Raw genomic sequence first — 19,127 nt, 5'->3', positions numbered from 1 at the left:
GCAGTGTTCAGCAAGCCTTTTGTTGAGAAGGTTTTCTCAGATCAGTGAGTCATGCTTTAGCTCTGAGCCGGCAGGCAGCAGTCAGCAGGGTATTTGCTCTTCCCTCGCAGTGTCCATGATCATCAGCAACACAGATATTTTTTTTCTTCCTTCCACTTTTTGGATTATGAGGCAAGGAATCCTAAGCAGCAGCAACAGCAGCAGCAGCTTTACTGCTGGAACAGCTGCACCACAACACTGGTAGTCTTGTATCCTCGTCTTCCTCTGCTTCAATGTTGTGTTTCCACGGATTGTGTCTGTGTAGTTCTCTCTGACGGACTGGATTGCAGTTTTGGATTTCACTGAGAGCAAATTGGACTTTGGCGACAGCAGCAGCATAAGCTCAGCACAACCACCACTGTAACCTCAATAGAGAAAATTACAGTCAGGTGGCCTGTGATTGCTGAAAGGCGTTTGCTGCCTGTGCCGTTGCTGCTATGTTACAGGAGAGGGCAATCGGTGCGGCTCAGCCACGTCTGCCAGCACGCTTGTGAAGGAGGCAGGCTGTGCGTGTTGGTTGGTGGAGAGAGGGGAGAGAGCAAGAGAGAGAAGGGTATGCTTCACCGTACCAAATACAACCGCTTCAGGAATGAGTCAGTAACATCCGTCGATGAGCTTCTCCACGGCCTGTCCATGAACCCCAAGGTCTCGGCCACCCCCCAGCCTGCAGCCGAGACATCTTACACACCCCCAGCTGAGGTTCATTCCTCTTCCACCACTGCTCCTTCCAGCACCCCCAGCAGCCACAGCTCTGACCACCTTGAAGATGGAGGCACCACCCTCTGCACCCTTATCAACAAGGTGTCCAGCCTGAAATTCAGCAACTCGGGCAGCTTGCTTGGCATCAAAGGTCTGCCATCGGCTGTTAAGGACCTGGCTGTGTCCAAGCTGCAGGGGGGTGGGGGATCAGGCTCAGGCAGCTCCAGTGGCACGAGCCCCAGTGTGGCGACAGCAGCAGCAGCCTCTGGTGTGGGAGGCTCTGTCTCCAGTTCAACCCCCTGCTCGCAGCTGGAGTCAACTGTCAGCATGAGCAAGAAGAGCAGGCTGGACGAACTCCAGCCTGGTGGAGAGGACTGGAATCCAGGTGGCGGTGGTGGTGGATTGGTGAGCAAACCTTCCAGAGGATGGCTACACTCAAATGACAAGATCTCTGGTCCGGGAGTCACATACATTGTGAAGGTTGGTGCTCTCACTGTTTTGATTTTGCCCATGGTTGCGCGCTCTCTGTTATCTTTCATTGACTAGAGTTTGGCTGTCTGCTGGGGGGGGAGGGGGTAAAAGGGTGATAATGTAGTTTCACTTGTGCATCACAACATGCCCTTGAGTGGGCGTATGTAGGCTGGCTGTGGCAGAGGGTTGAGTGAAGCAACAGCAACCAGAAAACAGGCATTGAATAATTCAGGAAATGAAGGTTATCACTGGGGAAAAGTAGAAACAAAAGCCTCTTAATGGCAACATAAAAACAGCTGTTAAAACATGCTGTAAACATTTCAGTTTGTATCTTATGTCTGTCTTGTGTATGTGAAAAAACAACATTTTGCTTTAGTAACCATGGTGATGTGTTATTTCTGTACATTGTGCACCTCTCTGAGCTCCACGACTGTGTTAGCTCTGTGGAACGGTTGAAAATGAAATGACATGCAGCGCATGTTTGCCTCATGTTTGTCTAGCTTTACCTCTTCCTAATGTTGCTCAGCCATCATACATGTATTAAGTTGGCGCATAAGTCAGACTTGTGAATGTCATCATGCCAGAAATGAGTCACTAGCATGGGAAGCAATGATGCTGAGCCCTTGCTCTTTAAGGTGTTGGAGAAATGGAGAGGGGAAGAAACCATTTTTACTGAAACTGTAAAATAACATGGATTCTATTGAGTTGATGTTATGTTATTATTTGAGTAGTACATGTAATATATATATATATATATATATATATATATATATATATATATATATATATATATATATATATATATATATATATATATATATATATATATAAAAAACCTACAATATGATCAAAGAGAAGAAGGAACATGCAGACTAAATGACCAGGTGAAACGTGTTATGTTCCAAATGACGTTAGACAGGATGATTGCTATCATATGACACCCACTATAACTTGCCAGGATGAAGCTACAGTATGTGTGACCAGCGTGACATTCCATTAACTGCATTAAGGCAGAGCGTGCTTATTTGTCTGGTCAATGCTTTTGAAAGCGTCCACGCTGTGAGAGGGGAAATGGGTCCAGACTGTTCTCCCCCACCTCCGGTTTTTCCTGTGGTTTTTGTCCTGCATGTATTGAGTTCAACGTGGTGTTTTTGCTCACAGCACTTTTAATTAGCGTCACTCCTCGCACATCATGCACCATTACTCTAAAGGGACATCGACTGACAGTGACATTGTTTATGCTCACTCTTTTATTCCTTTGTAGCTGTGTTTAGAGAAGCAAAACCTGAGATTTTCTTGCATGTTTGTTGTCAAAGTTCTCCATTTGTTTTTCTTTTCTAACATAATTTAACTGTTGACTAAACATCAGGGTATTATTCAACAGCAGTCAGGTCATCCTGTGATGCAGTGGTGGTTAAACACACACTTAGTAATTATGTTCAGTTGGAAAACACTAAAAACTCTGTTAAACTAAATACAAAACTGTCCTAACTTTTGGTTGTTGTACTAAAATGCCAACACACCAACATTAATACTTACTAACACTAGTACTTTCTTGCTACCTAATCATGAGTAGAATAGAGCACCCGACATTTATTGTTGCCTGACGACCAATTTATAACAAAAAAATCTTGACATCCTCTCAAAGCTGGATCCCATATTTTTTCCTAAAAAGCTGGGGATTCATTTACCCATAACAAAAACATTAGTCACATGACCAGTTATTTTGTTAATTTGACAGCCTGTTAATCTATATTTTCTAGACTGCACATGCACTGAACTGGAATGAATAATGTGATCTGAAAATATTTTGAAGTCCTTCAAGGGGGGGTTTTATATTATTGCAGGAAAGAAAAAGAAAGGAAAAGTGAGCATGATTAACAGGTTTAAAAAAAATACATAAATAGGAAAAACATACAAATTAACAATATGGAATAAAATTGACAAAATGGGAATATTTCTCCTGTAAATTAATAGGAATAAATCATAGTGTTTAAAATCAGCAATAACTGTAGTTTGTATAATTTAAATTTGAAGCTTCCTGTGCAGAAGATCTACACTGAATGACATGATTTGTTGTTTTTGAATTAGCCTTTGTAGCTATGAGTGCAATAAATGACAAACTGAGCTATTTTTCTTTGGAATTATGAATCATCTCTGTGCTTCTGAATGATTTATTCTCAACTATGTGTACTGAATGTCTTTATTGTTTCAGTATGAGAGAAGAGAAGTATTTATGTATTGCTCAAACCGGTGTGCTCTGCTAATTTTAGTAATGCTTGATGTAATGCCCCTGCTGAATTAAGCTCTCCATATTTATCATTCTAAAAATAAATAAGACTGAAAATGTGCATGAATGACTTATATGGACAGAATTTCTAGGCGCAGCCGAGGTGCTGAGGGGATCTTGTTTGGTGGCCTCAGGATTGGGTCCCTGCTTTTTGTGGATGACGTGGTCCTGTTGGCTTCATCTGGTCATGATCTCCAGCTCTCACTTGAGGGATTTGCAGCCCAGTGTGAAGCGGCTGGGATGTGAATCAGCACCGCCAAATCTGAGACCATGGTCCTCAGCCAGAATAGGGTGGATTGTCCTCTCCGGGTCGGAAGTGAGCTCCTGCCTCAAGTGGAGGAGTTTAAATATCTCGGGGTCTTGTTCACCAATGAGGGAAAGATGGAGCCTGAGATCGACAGACGGATCGGTGCGGCGTCTGCAGTAATGCGGGCTCTGCGCCGGTCTGTCGTGGTGAAAAAGGAGCTGAGCCAGAAGGCGAAGCTCTCGATTTACCAGTTGATCTACATTCCTACCCTCACCTATGGTCATGAGCTGTGGGTCGTGACCGAAAGAACGAGATCTCGTATACAGGCGGCTGAAATGAGTTTCCTCTGCAGGGTGGCCGGGCTCACCCTTAGAGATAGGGTGAGGAGCTCGGTCATCCAGGAGGGGCTCAGAGTAGAGCCGCTGCTCCTCCACACTGAGAGGAACCAGTTGAGGTGGCTCGGGCATCTGGAAAGGATGCCTCCTGGACGCCTCCCTGGTGAGGTGTTCCAGGCACGTCCCTCCGGTAGGAGACCCCAGGAGAGACCCAGGACACACTGGAAGGATTATATCTCTCAGCTGGCCTTGGAACGTCTTAGGATCCCCCCCGCAGAGTTAGCAAATGCTGGGGAGAGGGAAGTCTGGGCTTCCCTGCTTAGGCCCCCGCGACCCGACCCCGGATAAGTGGTAGAAGATGGATGGATGGATGGATGAAAATATGCGCAAATAATAATTATTTTTAAAGTATATTCCAAAACTTAGAAAATGCTCCATGAAGAGACATAGTCATGGTATCAAAATCTATGATTTTTTTAATAAGTTAGCTCAGCGTGTGAAAAGAAATTTGAGCAGTTAATTGTGTCTGGAAGCCTGTTTTGTTCACGGCCAGGTTATGAATGTGATTCTGCAAACGATAGGAACTTGTCAGCACATAATGTTCCTAGACTGCAGTATTAATCAGAAGACATGTGACGTCTGTAATGTGAGTAGCTCAGCAGCATTGGACGATTAGTTTGCCAAACAACACAGGAAGCAATTATTTAGTTGCATGAGCTTCTTGTCAGACTGTGTGTTTTTAAAGCTCTTTTTAAAAACTGTTTTTACTTTAGAAAAAAACAAAACCAAAACAAAACAGATCTGCAAGTAAATTAAACCATACCTGCAGGTGTAAAACTTCTTTATACCTGATCACAGATAAGGGTTAGCTGAGAAACTGCAATAATAACACTTTCAATTCATCCCTTTTATCCATTAGATGGCATGTTAAGTCAGTTGAATACTTCTTGGGGAAATTTGTTCTCACTGTGCTACATGCAAACTTGATGTTTAACATTTTGACCCACACAAACACATCTTTGGACACCCATAACTAATGATCCATGATGATTGGCAGATTTGTGCAAATGTTTTGGTTATTTTTAAAAACTATTGCAGACACCGAAACAAGGTTGAGCTGAACGTGTTATTTCAACAATATACTTGAGTTTTGTTGTCAGTCTAAATATAATCTAAGATAAATTAAAGATGCCAATTGTGATTGTTTTAAAGAAATTCAGCTGTTTTACCAAAACTGAAAAACGTAAGCTAAGCTGGCACATTAAATTTATAGCTATGCTTATTTGTCCTCTAGTAAACATTTTGTTCCTCACTTTTTACAACAAGCCCTTGGTGTCCAATATGTCAACTGTTTTTGCAGCCATTTAGAATCCACTGAACATTTACTTACTCTCTTCACTTTTTGTGAACCATGCAAATAGCTGAGGTGTGTTTCTGTGGAGCGTTAGTATTTGTTTATCTCACACAGACTTTTCATTCTTACTTTGCAGTATCTGGGCTGCATCGAAGTCCTGCGTTCAATGAGATCCCTGGATTTCACCACAAGGTCACAAATAACAAGGTATGTCCCTATGTTATGTATTTTGTGGACCAAAATTCAGTCGATTTATTTAGTCCTAAAGCCACACATATTCAGGATTTAAAGTTAGTCACTCTCAAAGACTGCTGGGAAATCTGTCAAAGAAGAGCAATTATATTAGTCTAATATAGTCATTTCTCTCTTCCTTTTTTTAAATTTTATTATCGATGTTGCAACTGCTGGCTTTAGAGAAAGTTTTGGTTGAATTTCTTTTCAGCTATATGTTGCAGCACTTACACAACTTAAAATTTGTCACAGCTCAAACAAATAATTGAGCAGTTCCTTTTTAAGAAGACCATTGAAAGTGAAAAGGGACACAATTATTAAAGGTACCATGTTCTTTCACCTGGTGATCCAAAGAATCTGTCTGGTGTGCACTGAGCTGAGACAGGATCTAAACTATTCATAGAACTGAAATATTTTTAGAAGTATTCTTTGTCTTACAAGGAGTAAGTAAGATTCATACAGGATCAGTGTGCTTTCAGACTTTAGCAGCTGCAGCATTATAAATAAGTTGGAGTTTATTTTATCCTAAAAAATGAAATCTGCTGCAACTGCACGTTTTTTTTTTAAATATATATTTTTTTTTTTATGAGGTTTGAACAATTAAATGAATGTCTGGTAAGTCCAATTTAATAAAGAAGAATACACAGTTTATTATCTTTTTGATGAAAATTGGACCTTTCCCATTTGCCACTCACAACAAACTTCACACTAACATGAATAATAAAGAATCCAAATGTATCTTAGCATGCCCTGTGGTAATTATAACTACTCTGACTGTTTGTACCACCATAAACCCTGAAGAAGGCATGAGCAGAAACCTGTTGGTGTATTTTAATGATTCTTGCCCATTTTTATTAAAGGCCTCTTATTTCTAACCACTTTGATTGCCTGGACCTGGATCTTTTTTTAATCTCATACGATACATATGTTAACATGTATCGTATATATAAATGAGTTCACCATCAGTTTATCAATAATAAAAACCTGCATGATTATTTAAATTAAAATATGCCTTGTATTTTCTTTCCTTTTTTTTTTACATGCAGCAGACATTTATGTTCAGCTTTTAGTTCTAAGTATTAGAAATGGATTGATTTACTATTAAAGAAGCTGACCCATCATTTTTGACACAGAGCATCCAAATCACAAGTTAGAAGACGTGTCTGCGCATTTATAATATAGCTTCAGTTCAAGCAAGGATACAATATAACATCTGTAGTAAAAAGTGTAATATTGTTCTGAATGTTCTACTGTTCATGCTAACATCTGATAATGAGTTACGGTCAGCATCATTAAAGCAGCACTATTAAACAGCCTTTTGCACTTTGGGGCCCGCTAATTTAACTTGCATCTTGTCTTCTTTGTGCTCTCTTTGGGCAGTAAGACCAGTCCAATGTTGACTGTTGTCATGTCTCTCGCTCTGCCACTTTCTCTCTTTCTTTCTTATGCTTCTTCCAATAATCTCCTCTTGGGTTTCTTAACTGAATCAGCCATATAATGCATGTCCAAAATGGCCAGTGAGGCAAACTGCAGCTGTAATGTGATGCTCCAGGCTGGAACACAAAGTTTTAATGTATGTTTTCTTGGCTTTGGGACACTAAAAGGTATCGATGGTCCTGGGAATGAGCATAATGCACGTCGGTGTGCCATCAAAACAAATTGGAAACACAGAGTTTAAGGTTTAAAACATAGGTCATGCAGCCTAAACATGAAACGAATAAGCCTAATTTAAACCTCACTATGGTGTTTAATGTTAAACCTTAAACATGCACAAATCTGAGATACATTTACTTGTCAGATTGCTAAACTAACCTTTATCTCTGTACTTCTTTTTGTGCATTGCGACAATGGCACACAATGATTAACGTGACTCAGAGGCTAACAATGACTCAGTAACTGCATTGTGTGAGAAAATAGTCCACAGGAGCAACCAAAACAATGAGTTGACAGAAAAAAATATGCAAGAAGAGAAAGAAGATTTTTAACAAAACAGCCCATTATCCAGGTTGTTCTGTTACATATTATATTTATTAAACTCAGCTAATAATTTAATGTGTTAGAATTTACTTTGATCACACACTAAAGCATCTTTCCTTTTTTTTTCATGATAATGACAAAAAAAAAAAATCTAAATTTTAAAGTAGTATTTGTGACGCATGCACATGTATGTTTATCTCTAATGTTTGCATGGGATTTTTCAGTGACTCCACGAGTATCTCTGGAATCATTGACCAATGTGCAGTGAGGCCAAGGCCAGCAGTGAATCATTTTGTGTCATATCCACTTTTCTGCTTGACTTCCTGATGTCGGTATCATTAACCAGAAGTGCTACACAGTGGTAGAATCTCTCTCTCATTGTTGTGTGTGTTAAAAGTTTTTCTTGAGTTTAGCAAGATACGGTGAAATAGAGATGCTGTAGCGGAGGGAGATGGGGAAAAAAAAACCTCTACTGTTATTTAACTTAATAACTGCATTGTACAAAACACATTTCAATTTTAACATATTGCACAAAATGTCATCAAACAAGTTCAAAACAGAAAAGCTACCAGAAAACACACAGATTGCCACCAAGTACAGCTTCTGACTATTAGCAAATACACTGGGAACATCCTTTAGGCATAGAAAAATACAACAGATGTTTTAAAAAAGAATAAAACAAATTTCAAGCTGAGTATTTGATAATATGTTACTGAACACTAATTTGCAAAAAGAAAACACAACAACTTTCTACAGTAATGGCTAGTACAATGTCCTTCTAAGAGCTTTCACAGTGAAACTCATACATATAAACTGAAAAAAATTGCCGCACATCTGGTGTTTGATCAGTCAGAAATGATGGATGTCACTCCATTACTTACTGAACTCCACTGGCTACCCGTGGCTGCCCGAATGATATTCAAGTCACTAATGCTTGCCTGCAGAGTCACTGCTGGGTTTGTCTTCCATTATCTTAACATAGTTATTAAGTACAATGGTTATTTGTTCTATGCTCTTTTATTTATGTACATTTATGTTAAACTAGCACAAAATGCAGACAAGGTTTCTTACTGAACTAAAGATCGAATGTTGTCCTGTCAGTCGGAAGTCTGACGCCAAATGTTTAAATGTAAATGTTATAATTGTCTGGAAATAATCTGAAGCAAAATAAGAAGGGTTTGCATTTAGCAATTATTTGCTGCCTCCTGCGGAAACTTCATCTTCATGATTATAGGCCTGCATGGAGTTTGCGTGGATTCCAAATGCATTTCTTGCGGCAACATGCTGCTGGTGCATAGCGATGATTTAAAGATCAAATATGCAGGATTGTGTTTAAATACATTTTTCCTCTGTTAAAGAACTTTTTTTTTTTTTAAATTTCATGTGTTTTTAGAAGTTAAGGTGATCAAAAGATATGGTATTTGATGGTTCTAACCATTATCATCATCCTCTCTTCATATCTCTAGGGAAGCCATCAGTCTGGTGTGTGAAGCTGTTCCAGGGACCAAAGGAGCACTGCGGAAGAGAAAGGTACACGGATGGACAGAAATGGAAAGGGGGAGGGGTAACGATGGGAAGTGACATGTGAATGTACAGTTGGTTGGAAAAAAGGAAACAGCATTAGATATTAATCGACCCTTCCACGTTTTATAAATAGCATCCCATCTTTCTGTTTTTCCTTCCTGTATGTACAAAGAGAGGCAGAGGAGAGAGATGAAGAGGCATGTTTCTGTATGTGCGTGGGCGTAGCTCAAGCCCACGTTGCACTGCACACTGCACTCACTGCTTAGTGACTCATATAGTTCACAATATCTGTAATCGAGAGGCTGTTTGTGCACACATGCATGTGTGTGTCTACGTGTTCGGTTTGTGTGATCACATGGTGCATGTCTGCCGCATGTGAAGAGGCTGTGACTTAATGTGAGGTGTGAAATGAAGCAGTATTCTGTTTTGTGGGGCTTGCTCAAATGTCAGGCGAGAGTATAAAGCACAAAACCAGCTTAGTTTCTATGAATGGATGCATGATAGGAAATGGTGCTTGACAAACGCTGTGCACTCACATCGGCTTCATACGGAGAAGGATTAATGAGTTTGGCTATTTTTATCCAGCTGTTTTAGTCTGTTCATCAACAGAGTTTTAAATGTCTGTTTGTTTTGCCCAAATTATACTTAGTGTTCTTCTCAACCTGCTGAATGGAAATAAATCCATCATTACATGATAATTGTGTCGTTAGGAGTTTTAAAACAGCTAAAAGCTAAATCTGACTTTGTTTGTAGACGTTACCTTTTTTTTTTTAATGGTAACAGACCCAGCTAAACGTCAGTACATGAGGAGCAATCAGGTTTTGTGTTCCGAATGATAAGGTTTTTACAGTATTTATCTGGTCACAAGCTTTATTTACGTGGTCAGACTTTTTCCATGTGAAAAAGATGAATCAGATTGGAGAACTGAACTGTTTAGCTTATGAAGAATTATGCAAATTGTGTATTTACATGCTGCAAAGCCAAAATGAATCTCTTTTAAAAGGTTTAGCAGTAATGCAAAGAGGAGAGGAATGCACGTAGAAATAGAATGGGAAGTCGTATTGCAAAGGACCACAAGCTGAGCTTTCAAACTGAGCCTACTGCAATAAGGAATTTCAAAATACTTCAGTCTGGAACATCATGGTCCTTTATTAAATGAATTTAAGTTATTTAATCACATGTTTTATGACACACATTCCCCTTCTGCAACAAGCTTCACCTCCAGGGTTTATATGAACTGGTGCATTTATGGTAATTTTATGCTAAAATATCATGCAAAAAGGTCTTGACTGATTATAGAGATGTTGGACATTTTATTTACAACAGCTGGTAGTTTGTTAGCATAGCTTGGGTTAGCATAAAACAACCAGTCTATTTTCCTCATACGTCTTTTCATTCATGCTTGGCGATTTGTTGTTCAACTTGTGTCTCACTGTGTCTTACTTTGTTCCTTTTAGCCACCATCCAAAGCCTTGTCCAGCATTTTGGGGAAGAGCAATTTGCAGTTTGCCGGCATGTCCATCAATTTAAATATCTCCACTAGTAGCCTCAACCTGATGACCCCTGACTGCAAACAGGTCAGTGTTTCATTTTAATGATAAACTGAATTAATGTGAGAATGGTTAAATACAAGTAAAATTACATATAAATGTAAAGAAAAAGATAAAGATTAATTAATTAATTAATATATTGGACATTAAGTTTTTGATGATCTGGGTTGTCTGTTGCATTGTGGTCTTAGTCTTGTCTGGTTTCATGTTTTATTTTGGAGTTGTTTCTCCTGCTGTATTCTGGTTTTCTTTTTGCTTCTGGTTTATTACAACACCTGGTTTGTCTCAGAATTTGCTTCATTTGCTCCCTGTTATCTCATCTGTGTATATACTCCTCGGCTTCATTTATCCATTGCCAGTTCATTGTCTTCTTCTACTCCTGCACTGGTCTACATCCTACCTTGTCAACCTGGATGTCAGTCCTTATCCTCCAAAATCTATGACAAAGTGAATGTAGAAATGAATAAATGCACAAAGATATAATTATTTTTTGACAGCAATATGTGCTTATATATTCCTTAAGCTACTTCGCTCTCCAGTCATCCGTTTATCATGTAGACTTTTGTTTTTGTGAGCACTCTGTATGGTAATATGACATTTTAAACAGTTAATTTAGCTTGTGGTGTTCACAGATGTACATAGAGAAGGATACAATTGCATCTAATGCAGGAGAATTGACTAATTTAATTTATTCACCCTGTGTCACAACAACATGTTGAAATTTCCGTTGAATTCCCGCAAAGTAATTCTTCTGAAATAGCAGCTTGGCTCACACATTGTGCAACCGTTTCTTACCAGTAATATTTATGTTACAACTTCCCTTAAATGTTAGCTCATGAAACTCAGGATGTACTTTGGATGTAACTCAAAATTTTCATTCCCAGGGTGAACAGACACTAAGGAAAATGGGGTTTTGATAGAAGAATATTCTAGTTTATTGAACAGTATGCTGCTTCCAACTATTAATTGAAAGCATGTGGAAGATGCAGCCCAGAGCAGAGGTATAACCCATTTTGAAATCAATCATGTATTAAATCAAACAGTTACCAAAGGAAATAATTAGTACAGGAACTTATTTTTCTTTCATTTAGTGTTTAATGGAAATGTATAAAAGAAAACAACTGAGTGAATTTGAGACTTGGGAATTAAGCTGAATAACACCAAGTGCATATGATGGTTCTGCAAGTCTGTAGTATGACTAATCATGCATAGCCATAATTTATGAGAGGGAAACAGAAACCAGTCAAACATCCATTAATTTATACATCAAGGAAACATCTGCACAGACGGGGATACCTGTTTTCAGCCACAATGACTGAAAGCGCAAACAACATAGGAGCAGATATTGTTCTTATGAAAATGAGTATGAAAGTGATAAGAATGGAGGATAGTCACAAAAACAGAGCTAATTTCTTCATTTAGGCAACCCATGAAATGTTTTTGGTCCTTTATGTTTTGGCTGTCAGGTAGTCTACACCACTTTCTTGTTGCTCTCCATTTACTTCCTCTTAAATCTTCTGGACTATTGGCCAGAGCAAATGTTTCAAAAGCAGTGCTAAGTTTGTGCTTCAGACGTCTACTCAAATAAAAATACCAGAAGCATAAATGAGTCAGTTATTCAGAGTTCAAGCCAGAAAAGGTCGATGTAAATAGTAGTGTTGAAGCTTGACTTCAGTATCCATGGTGATGAGAGAAATGACATTACTGTGGAATAAGGTCGAGTGTGCTGTAAATGATTTAGTATTTGCACTCCATATTTGAGAATCTCTCCATATTTTTTCTAATGTTAAGTATGCGTCTCCGCAGTTTTTTATTTAGTCTTTTCATGTGAAATTACTTTTTTCCCCCATTCTGATGCTTATGGAGATATTACCATTTTACTTCATGTGTGTAGTTTTTCTGGGGTCAGTTCACAAATCACCCAAATAAACTCTGAAACAAATTTGAACTTGTTAAGACACAAGGTGGCTAATTCGGTTTTTAGATTCAAGTTGACATGTATTTTGTACTGACTGCTCATGTATACATTTACCTTTTAACTTTTTCTTTCTTATAGATCATCGCCAACCATCACATGCAGTCCATCTCCTTTGCATCAGGTGGAGATCCTGTGGGTATCAGTTCATGCAACTTTTATGGGAATTTAAAAAAAGTTCATTGTATTTTAGTATATATAAAAGACAAATGGACCCTTTGTGAAATTCACTTTGCTTAGAATATATAATTAATTTAATTAACAAAGTGAAATTTTACAAGTTGCATTTCGTATTGCAGGACACAACAGACTATGTTGCCTATGTAGCAAAAGACCCCGTTAACAGAAGAGGTGAGAATGATGCAGTACTACTTTAGATACATTTTTCCATTAATCCAAAAGGAATTTGTGTCCAAACCTTTAATGGGTGTGTATGAATCATGTTCTTTAACACATTTTGTTCTTTCCCTCTTCAGCATGCCACATTCTTGAATGTGCTGATGGACTAGCCCAGGATGTCATCAGCACCATAGGCCAAGCTTTTGACCTACGTTTCCAGCAGTACCTGCAGTGTCCCCCCGGCAAGCTGCCCTCCTCGCATGACAGGTGAGTTACTCATGATAAATGATCAAACTAGTTTCCTAAAAGATATTTGGAGACTGAGAAAATAGAAATGAAAAAAAAAAAAAAACTTAGATTATTTAAACATCGCATTTGATTGAAAACAGTAAAAACTCAACATGCAAAAACTTGCATTTGGATCTTAAAACAGTATACTAATTATTAAAAATTTGTTTCTATTATTTTGTATCATCGCTTCTCTCAGCATCTTTTAACCTCTGGACATTCTTTTAAATTTCATCATACACATATTTTCAGTGGTTGACAGATTTAGGCGACTGGATTTACAAAGCTGCGTTTAAATTTTGATTTGCAAGTTTAAACTTGGATTTGTGGATGTAGCAATGAACCGTTCACCACTGTTTTCAGGAATGTTTCCAAGTCCAAGCTGTGATTTATGCAGCACAATCATCTTTATCTTTAGTACATTGGTGTCAGATGGCAAAACATCATGGAGATATGCATACTGGACAGATTCGTCCAACTTTTCAATCACTTAATGACATGTCTGTGAAATAAACACAAGTTGTAACTTTTCAATTTTATTGCCAGTCCAAACTTATTTAGTTTAGATAATGAGGCTTTGTTTTTCCAATCAGGGTAATAAACATGGAGGAGTTGCCATGGACAGAGGAAGAAGAAGAGTCAGCAGAACATCCCTACTATAACAACATCCCTGGTAAAATGCCACCACCTGGAGGCTTCACTGACACCCGACTGGCCAATCAGAATGCAGCATCAGATGGATGCCAGGTACAATTTTATGGGTCTAATTTGATGTCAGACACATAAAAAGAATAAACATACATCTTGTTTGTGCATTTTTGTCTGGACCAGGTAGTTAGACATCTTCAGGTTACAAAGACTAACAGTTTTGGTATCTGTCAGGCAGACCTGTGTAAGGATGGTGGACATGACAAGCGGATGAGAAATAAACAAGTGGTACAGTTATGCTCATATTTATTCATAACCTTTCATTAAAGAAGGAAAAAAACAGCTGCCTGTAAAATAAGCTGAAACTGACTAAAGTAATAATAAATAAAAATTTTATGAGAATCATTACATTATTTTATAATTCTGGTTCAATAGAAATATTTTTTTAAAAAGCAAACAAATAAGATAATTTATTACATATTACATCACTCACAAACTAATATTTTGTTGAATAATCCTTTAATGTTTCTGCTACAGTCAGGTGTTTTCTGTTCCTCTCAGTCAGACTTCTGCACCTGTTGACAGGTATTCTGTCCCACTGTTCAACAGAAAAATGCTCTAATTTATCCAGGACCAATTTGTTTGTTTGTTTGTTTGTTTTCTTTCTTCAACTCAATTAAATGAAAAAACAGTATCTTATATTACTAAATTTTATTTTTTGCAAATCTTTAGTCATTGTTCCTTTTTTAAGTCTCCAGTTATTTGATTGACTGTTGTAAATCCAGCCTTTTCTTTAATGAAAGGGGATGAATACAGATGAGCACAACTGTATATTATTACCAGGCTAGGATTAGCAGGTTACTGAGTCAACACATTTAAATAACTCAACCAAAACTATACCTTTAAAATGCATTAAAAGGTGTCTGTCTGACCAAAATTGAACTAACAAAGCTCGAAAATGTAGTTGTATTTTCAACAACTGCATGTACATACCCAGCTAAACACAAAATGCACAGTGAGCATACTCCAAAATTCTTTCTTTCATATTCTTTTGTTATTACATTATCTGTAATGAGAACAAACAATACAGCTAAACTCTCAATTAATCTGACAAAATTAAAATCAATCATGCAGGGAATTTAGCCAAATTTAGTCACATGACACACATTTTTACTGCAGATGTACACATAACAGAGGTTGGTCACTCTGTGGTTTTCAATATTTTGGCAATCTGACAAAATGACATGTTTCTGTGGTGACCATTTGATTTGCAAACAAGCATAAACAGCCGACACATATACCTACTGGACAAAAATGTTACGTTCAGCTCAAATTAGGATTTTGTTTTAATGCTTGCATGATGCTTTGTCAATGTCTAACAGTCTAATTTGTGTTCATTGAGAAAAATCTTCAATGTTTACTTTGTTTCTGCTTGTCATCAGATGGGTCCAGGCTCAGTGGATCAGATGTATTATCAGGGGCGGCACTGTGAAAACTGGGCAGATGAAAGAAAGCCCATTTTCCTGCAACAGGGTAAGAGAATCCATTTAGGCCACTAGAAGAGATTTAATTCTACAGCCTTTTTCTCTTTATAGCTTTAACAACTTGACTGTGGTTTTTTCTCCAAATTTTTAGGTTCATTTGATATAAACAGTCTACCAGAGAGTAAAGGCCAACCCCCAAAACCAGGCGAGATGCCCACGTATGTGAACACCCAGCAGATTGATGCCCAGGTACTTGCAGCTCTCCAGGCCGAAGCAGAAAATGTGACGAAGGGGATGGCAGCTGCAGCCAAAGACAGCCCACAAAAGGACCTGTTTGACATGAGTAAGGATTCATTAGCTTTTTTTTTTTTTAGCATTAGCTTTTATTATTAAGTGTTAAGTTTATTGCTTGCTTTTCAATTATGTATTTGGAAACTGTCATTTAAAAAAAAAAACATTTGAACTTATGTGAATCTATTTTGAATTTTTGGTGATCTGTGACAGAGTCAGTATTTTAGAAGAAGCTGTACTTCTTCTTCATAATAAAATCAGAGTTCTTAATTACAGACCTTCCCCAAGTTTTTTCTTTCTTTGACTTCAGCATGTCGACATAATTACATCATGTCAGTGTGAAGACAAGAGGAAGGCAGTGTCGACATCATTGTATAGCTTTCCCTTTTAGTCTCCCGCTTTGGATTTGCTATTATTATACGGATAACTTACAAGTAGGTGTGCTTAACTACCACATGAGTGGGGAGTCCAAGACACGTGAACATAGGACTATACAATTTGAAGTGACTGCTTCACATAGAAAAAATGGTTTTACTTGTCAATGCCTGCCCTCTTTAATTCTGTAACTGCACAGGAAGGTTTAATGTAAAGATTACTTTGACTTACATGTAATACTTTTTTTTGATTGATCTGTCATTATTAGCCCATTCAGGCCTGATAGAACATTTTTTTACATGTCGAGGCATCCAGAGAAACATATTGCAAAATAAAAAATTCTCTAAATATTTAGCAGAATTGACAGCTTTTGAAAAACAATTGTGGTTAAAAAAACCCATCATGTAATAACAGATATTTTGTTTTTATTAGTAAATCTGGTTGACCTCTTCTCTGTCACAACAATGCTAGATTTGCTATGGTTGTATTTTGTGGCATTTTTCCCATCCTGCATGGCACAAATGTCAGTATAAGTGACTTGTCTTTAACATTTATTTGTTCCAAGGTCATATTTTATGAGCGATTGTCTGAAGGCAGTGGAATTACAGAGCAGTGCAGACACACCACATTTATCCATAGTGGATTATTAAAATAGTGATTATTTTGTGCTTTTTGACCAGAAAATTAAAGAATCTCCCAAAGATAACTGAGGTTCAGGTTCAGGTTACTTTATTTGTAGCCATGATTAGATTTATTTTTCTGTCAGTGACATATATGACATGCTTTAAAAACAAAAATAGAAGTTTATAGCACTTGAGTGTCCAACAAAGCATAAAAATGAATAAGAGACATAAAAGCAATTACTATCCTTTAAAATAAAATAAAATATTATCCCTGCTTTAGCACAATAGTCAGATATCCACTTAGTGAAGGCATCTTTCTCCTGTACAAACACTGGCCATCAACTATGATATGCTATCATGATGTTTAGTTTCTTTGTATCTTATAGATGATTTAATACAAGCTTTAATTTAGTCTGGTCTAATGCCTCAGCAGACATGATCTATGAACTTTAAAGAGTGCAAAATAGAGCAGCTCATTTTGTCCTTGGTTGTGACATTAGAACAAATGTATTTAAAATGCATAAAGATCTAAACTGGTTAATGGTAAAAGACAGATTACTTTATTCATTACTGATATTTGTTAGAAATGTATCCACATCAAAAACCCCACATGTTCAATACAAAGAAATTGTGTTTCAGCTCTGAAACTCATAGTTATAGCATTAGACATGTTGTCAGAGGTCTTTTTCCACTGCTGCAGACAAGTAAAATCATTGTAAAAAAAAAAAAAAACCGGTGATCTAAGTTGGCATTGAACTGTCTTCCCAAACACTTGCAAATAGATGTCACTATAAAAAAAATTGAAATAGTTAATGAAAAAAATATCTCTTACATAGATACATATAACCTTGTCAGTTATATTTATAAAATAACTATAAATGATATAAATATCTTGGTAAAATGAGTCTTTTGCTCGCATAATATATACATATAGAATATTTATCAATGTTATGTAATAGAACATATACATTGTTCCTGATTTACTGTTGAGCATGTAACAGAATTATTTTTTATTATCTTTTTCTTTTTCAAAGATACATTTACTTTTATTTTTTGCTTGCTTATAATGTGAAATGTTCTGCTTTCTATGTGTCGGACCCCAGGAAGAATTGCTGCAGTTTTGCTGCAGCTAATAGGGATCCAAATAAAAAGAAAGAAAGAAAGATTTGACTTTTCTAAATGCTCTTTTTCTCTTTTAAATCATTGTTGTTGCACTGCCCTCATCTGTACCAGAGCCCTTTGAGGACGCCATCCAGTCTCAATCCCAGCCGCTGCCTCAGGGGCAACCCCAGTCCCAGGTATCCAGTCTTCACAAAGCAGCGTCTGTGGACAACTCGAGCCCCCTTCTTGTGAGATCATTGGCCTTTCGTGCACAGGAGGAGTTGGAGGGCCAGACGTGGTATCATGGCAAAATGAGCCGCCGAGATGCTGAAAAACTGTTGAAAGATGACGGAGACTTTCTTGTCCGTAAGAGCACGACCAATCCAGGGTCTTACGTGCTGACAGGCATGCACAATGGACTTGCCAAACACCTATTGCTGGTGGACCCTGAGGGCACGGTAAGAAAGGAGGAAAAGGACATGCCAAGCCTGCTTAGGGAAAAACTCTACACTACTAGTAAAAAGTTTGGACACATTTTCGTTTTAGATTAAACAGGAAAGTGTGTCCAAACTTTTGACTGGTACAGTAGATGGAAATGATTGATTTGTAAAAGTCTCAGATTAAAAGAAACATTTTTTTTGTGGAAGGAAACAAGCTTTTAACATCTATTTCTCTCTTTTTAAAGGTACGGACTAAAGATCATATATTTGACAGCATAAGCCACCTTATTGGCCATCACCGTGACAACAATCTGCCAATCGTGTCAGCTGGAAGTGAACTGTGTCTCCTACAGCCCGTTGAAAGGAAACAGTGACACCTGCAATGCCTGATGGGAAACAGGAAGCTCTACTCTGTAACTTGAAGATGAAACATGAGAAGAAGATGAGAAGAAGATGTGCTCAAAACTGGCCAGCTTTACTGGGGTCAGGCTCAAGACTTGTTTAAGATAAAACAAAACAAAAAAAACAAAACAAACAAAAAAACATTTATAGAACTGTTATTTTGTTGTGATGACTGAAATGCTATATTTTTGAGAGAAGAAATAGGTGCATTTGGACATAATATCTTGATTGGTGTTTTAAAAGATAAACGAAGAGGCAAATGTTCTTGTAGTTTAGATGAAGCTCAAATCAAACCTCCAAGAGGGTTCAGAAGAATATTTTAGAATAAAAATCTAAAATTTTAGTTTTGTCTGTCAAGCACAACCATATTTCTACAGGAACTGTTGGCTAAAAGGTTCGAGAAGCAGAAGTGAATTACACGGGGGGGGGGATGTCCTGAAAACT

The 19,127-nt window shown here is 37.7% G+C and overlaps 1 protein-coding gene across 1 annotated transcript; it reads left to right on the top strand.

Annotated features, from left to right (window-relative positions):
* Positions 1 to 594: 594 nt before the first annotated feature.
* On the top strand, positions 595 to 18,655 carry shc3 (SHC (Src homology 2 domain containing) transforming protein 3; the record flags this gene model as incomplete). The annotated part of the gene is made up of 12 exons (XM_079256628.1): positions 595 to 1,218; positions 5,572 to 5,642; positions 9,110 to 9,173; positions 10,625 to 10,744; positions 12,774 to 12,827; positions 12,992 to 13,043; positions 13,169 to 13,298; positions 13,913 to 14,066; positions 15,410 to 15,500; positions 15,603 to 15,794; positions 17,974 to 18,299; positions 18,527 to 18,655. The coding sequence occupies 12 exons, from the start codon at positions 595 to 597 to the stop codon at positions 18,653 to 18,655; spliced, it is 2,007 nt and encodes a 668-aa protein (XP_079112754.1).
* Positions 18,656 to 19,127: the final 472 nt, after the last annotated feature.

This window comes from Telmatherina bonti (assembly GCF_933228915.1).
Source record: "Telmatherina bonti genome assembly, chromosome: 17".
NCBI classification, from domain to species: Eukaryota; Metazoa; Chordata; class Actinopteri; order Atheriniformes; family Telmatherinidae; genus Telmatherina; species Telmatherina bonti.
This window is presented reverse-complemented; position numbering and strand designations above follow the sequence as displayed.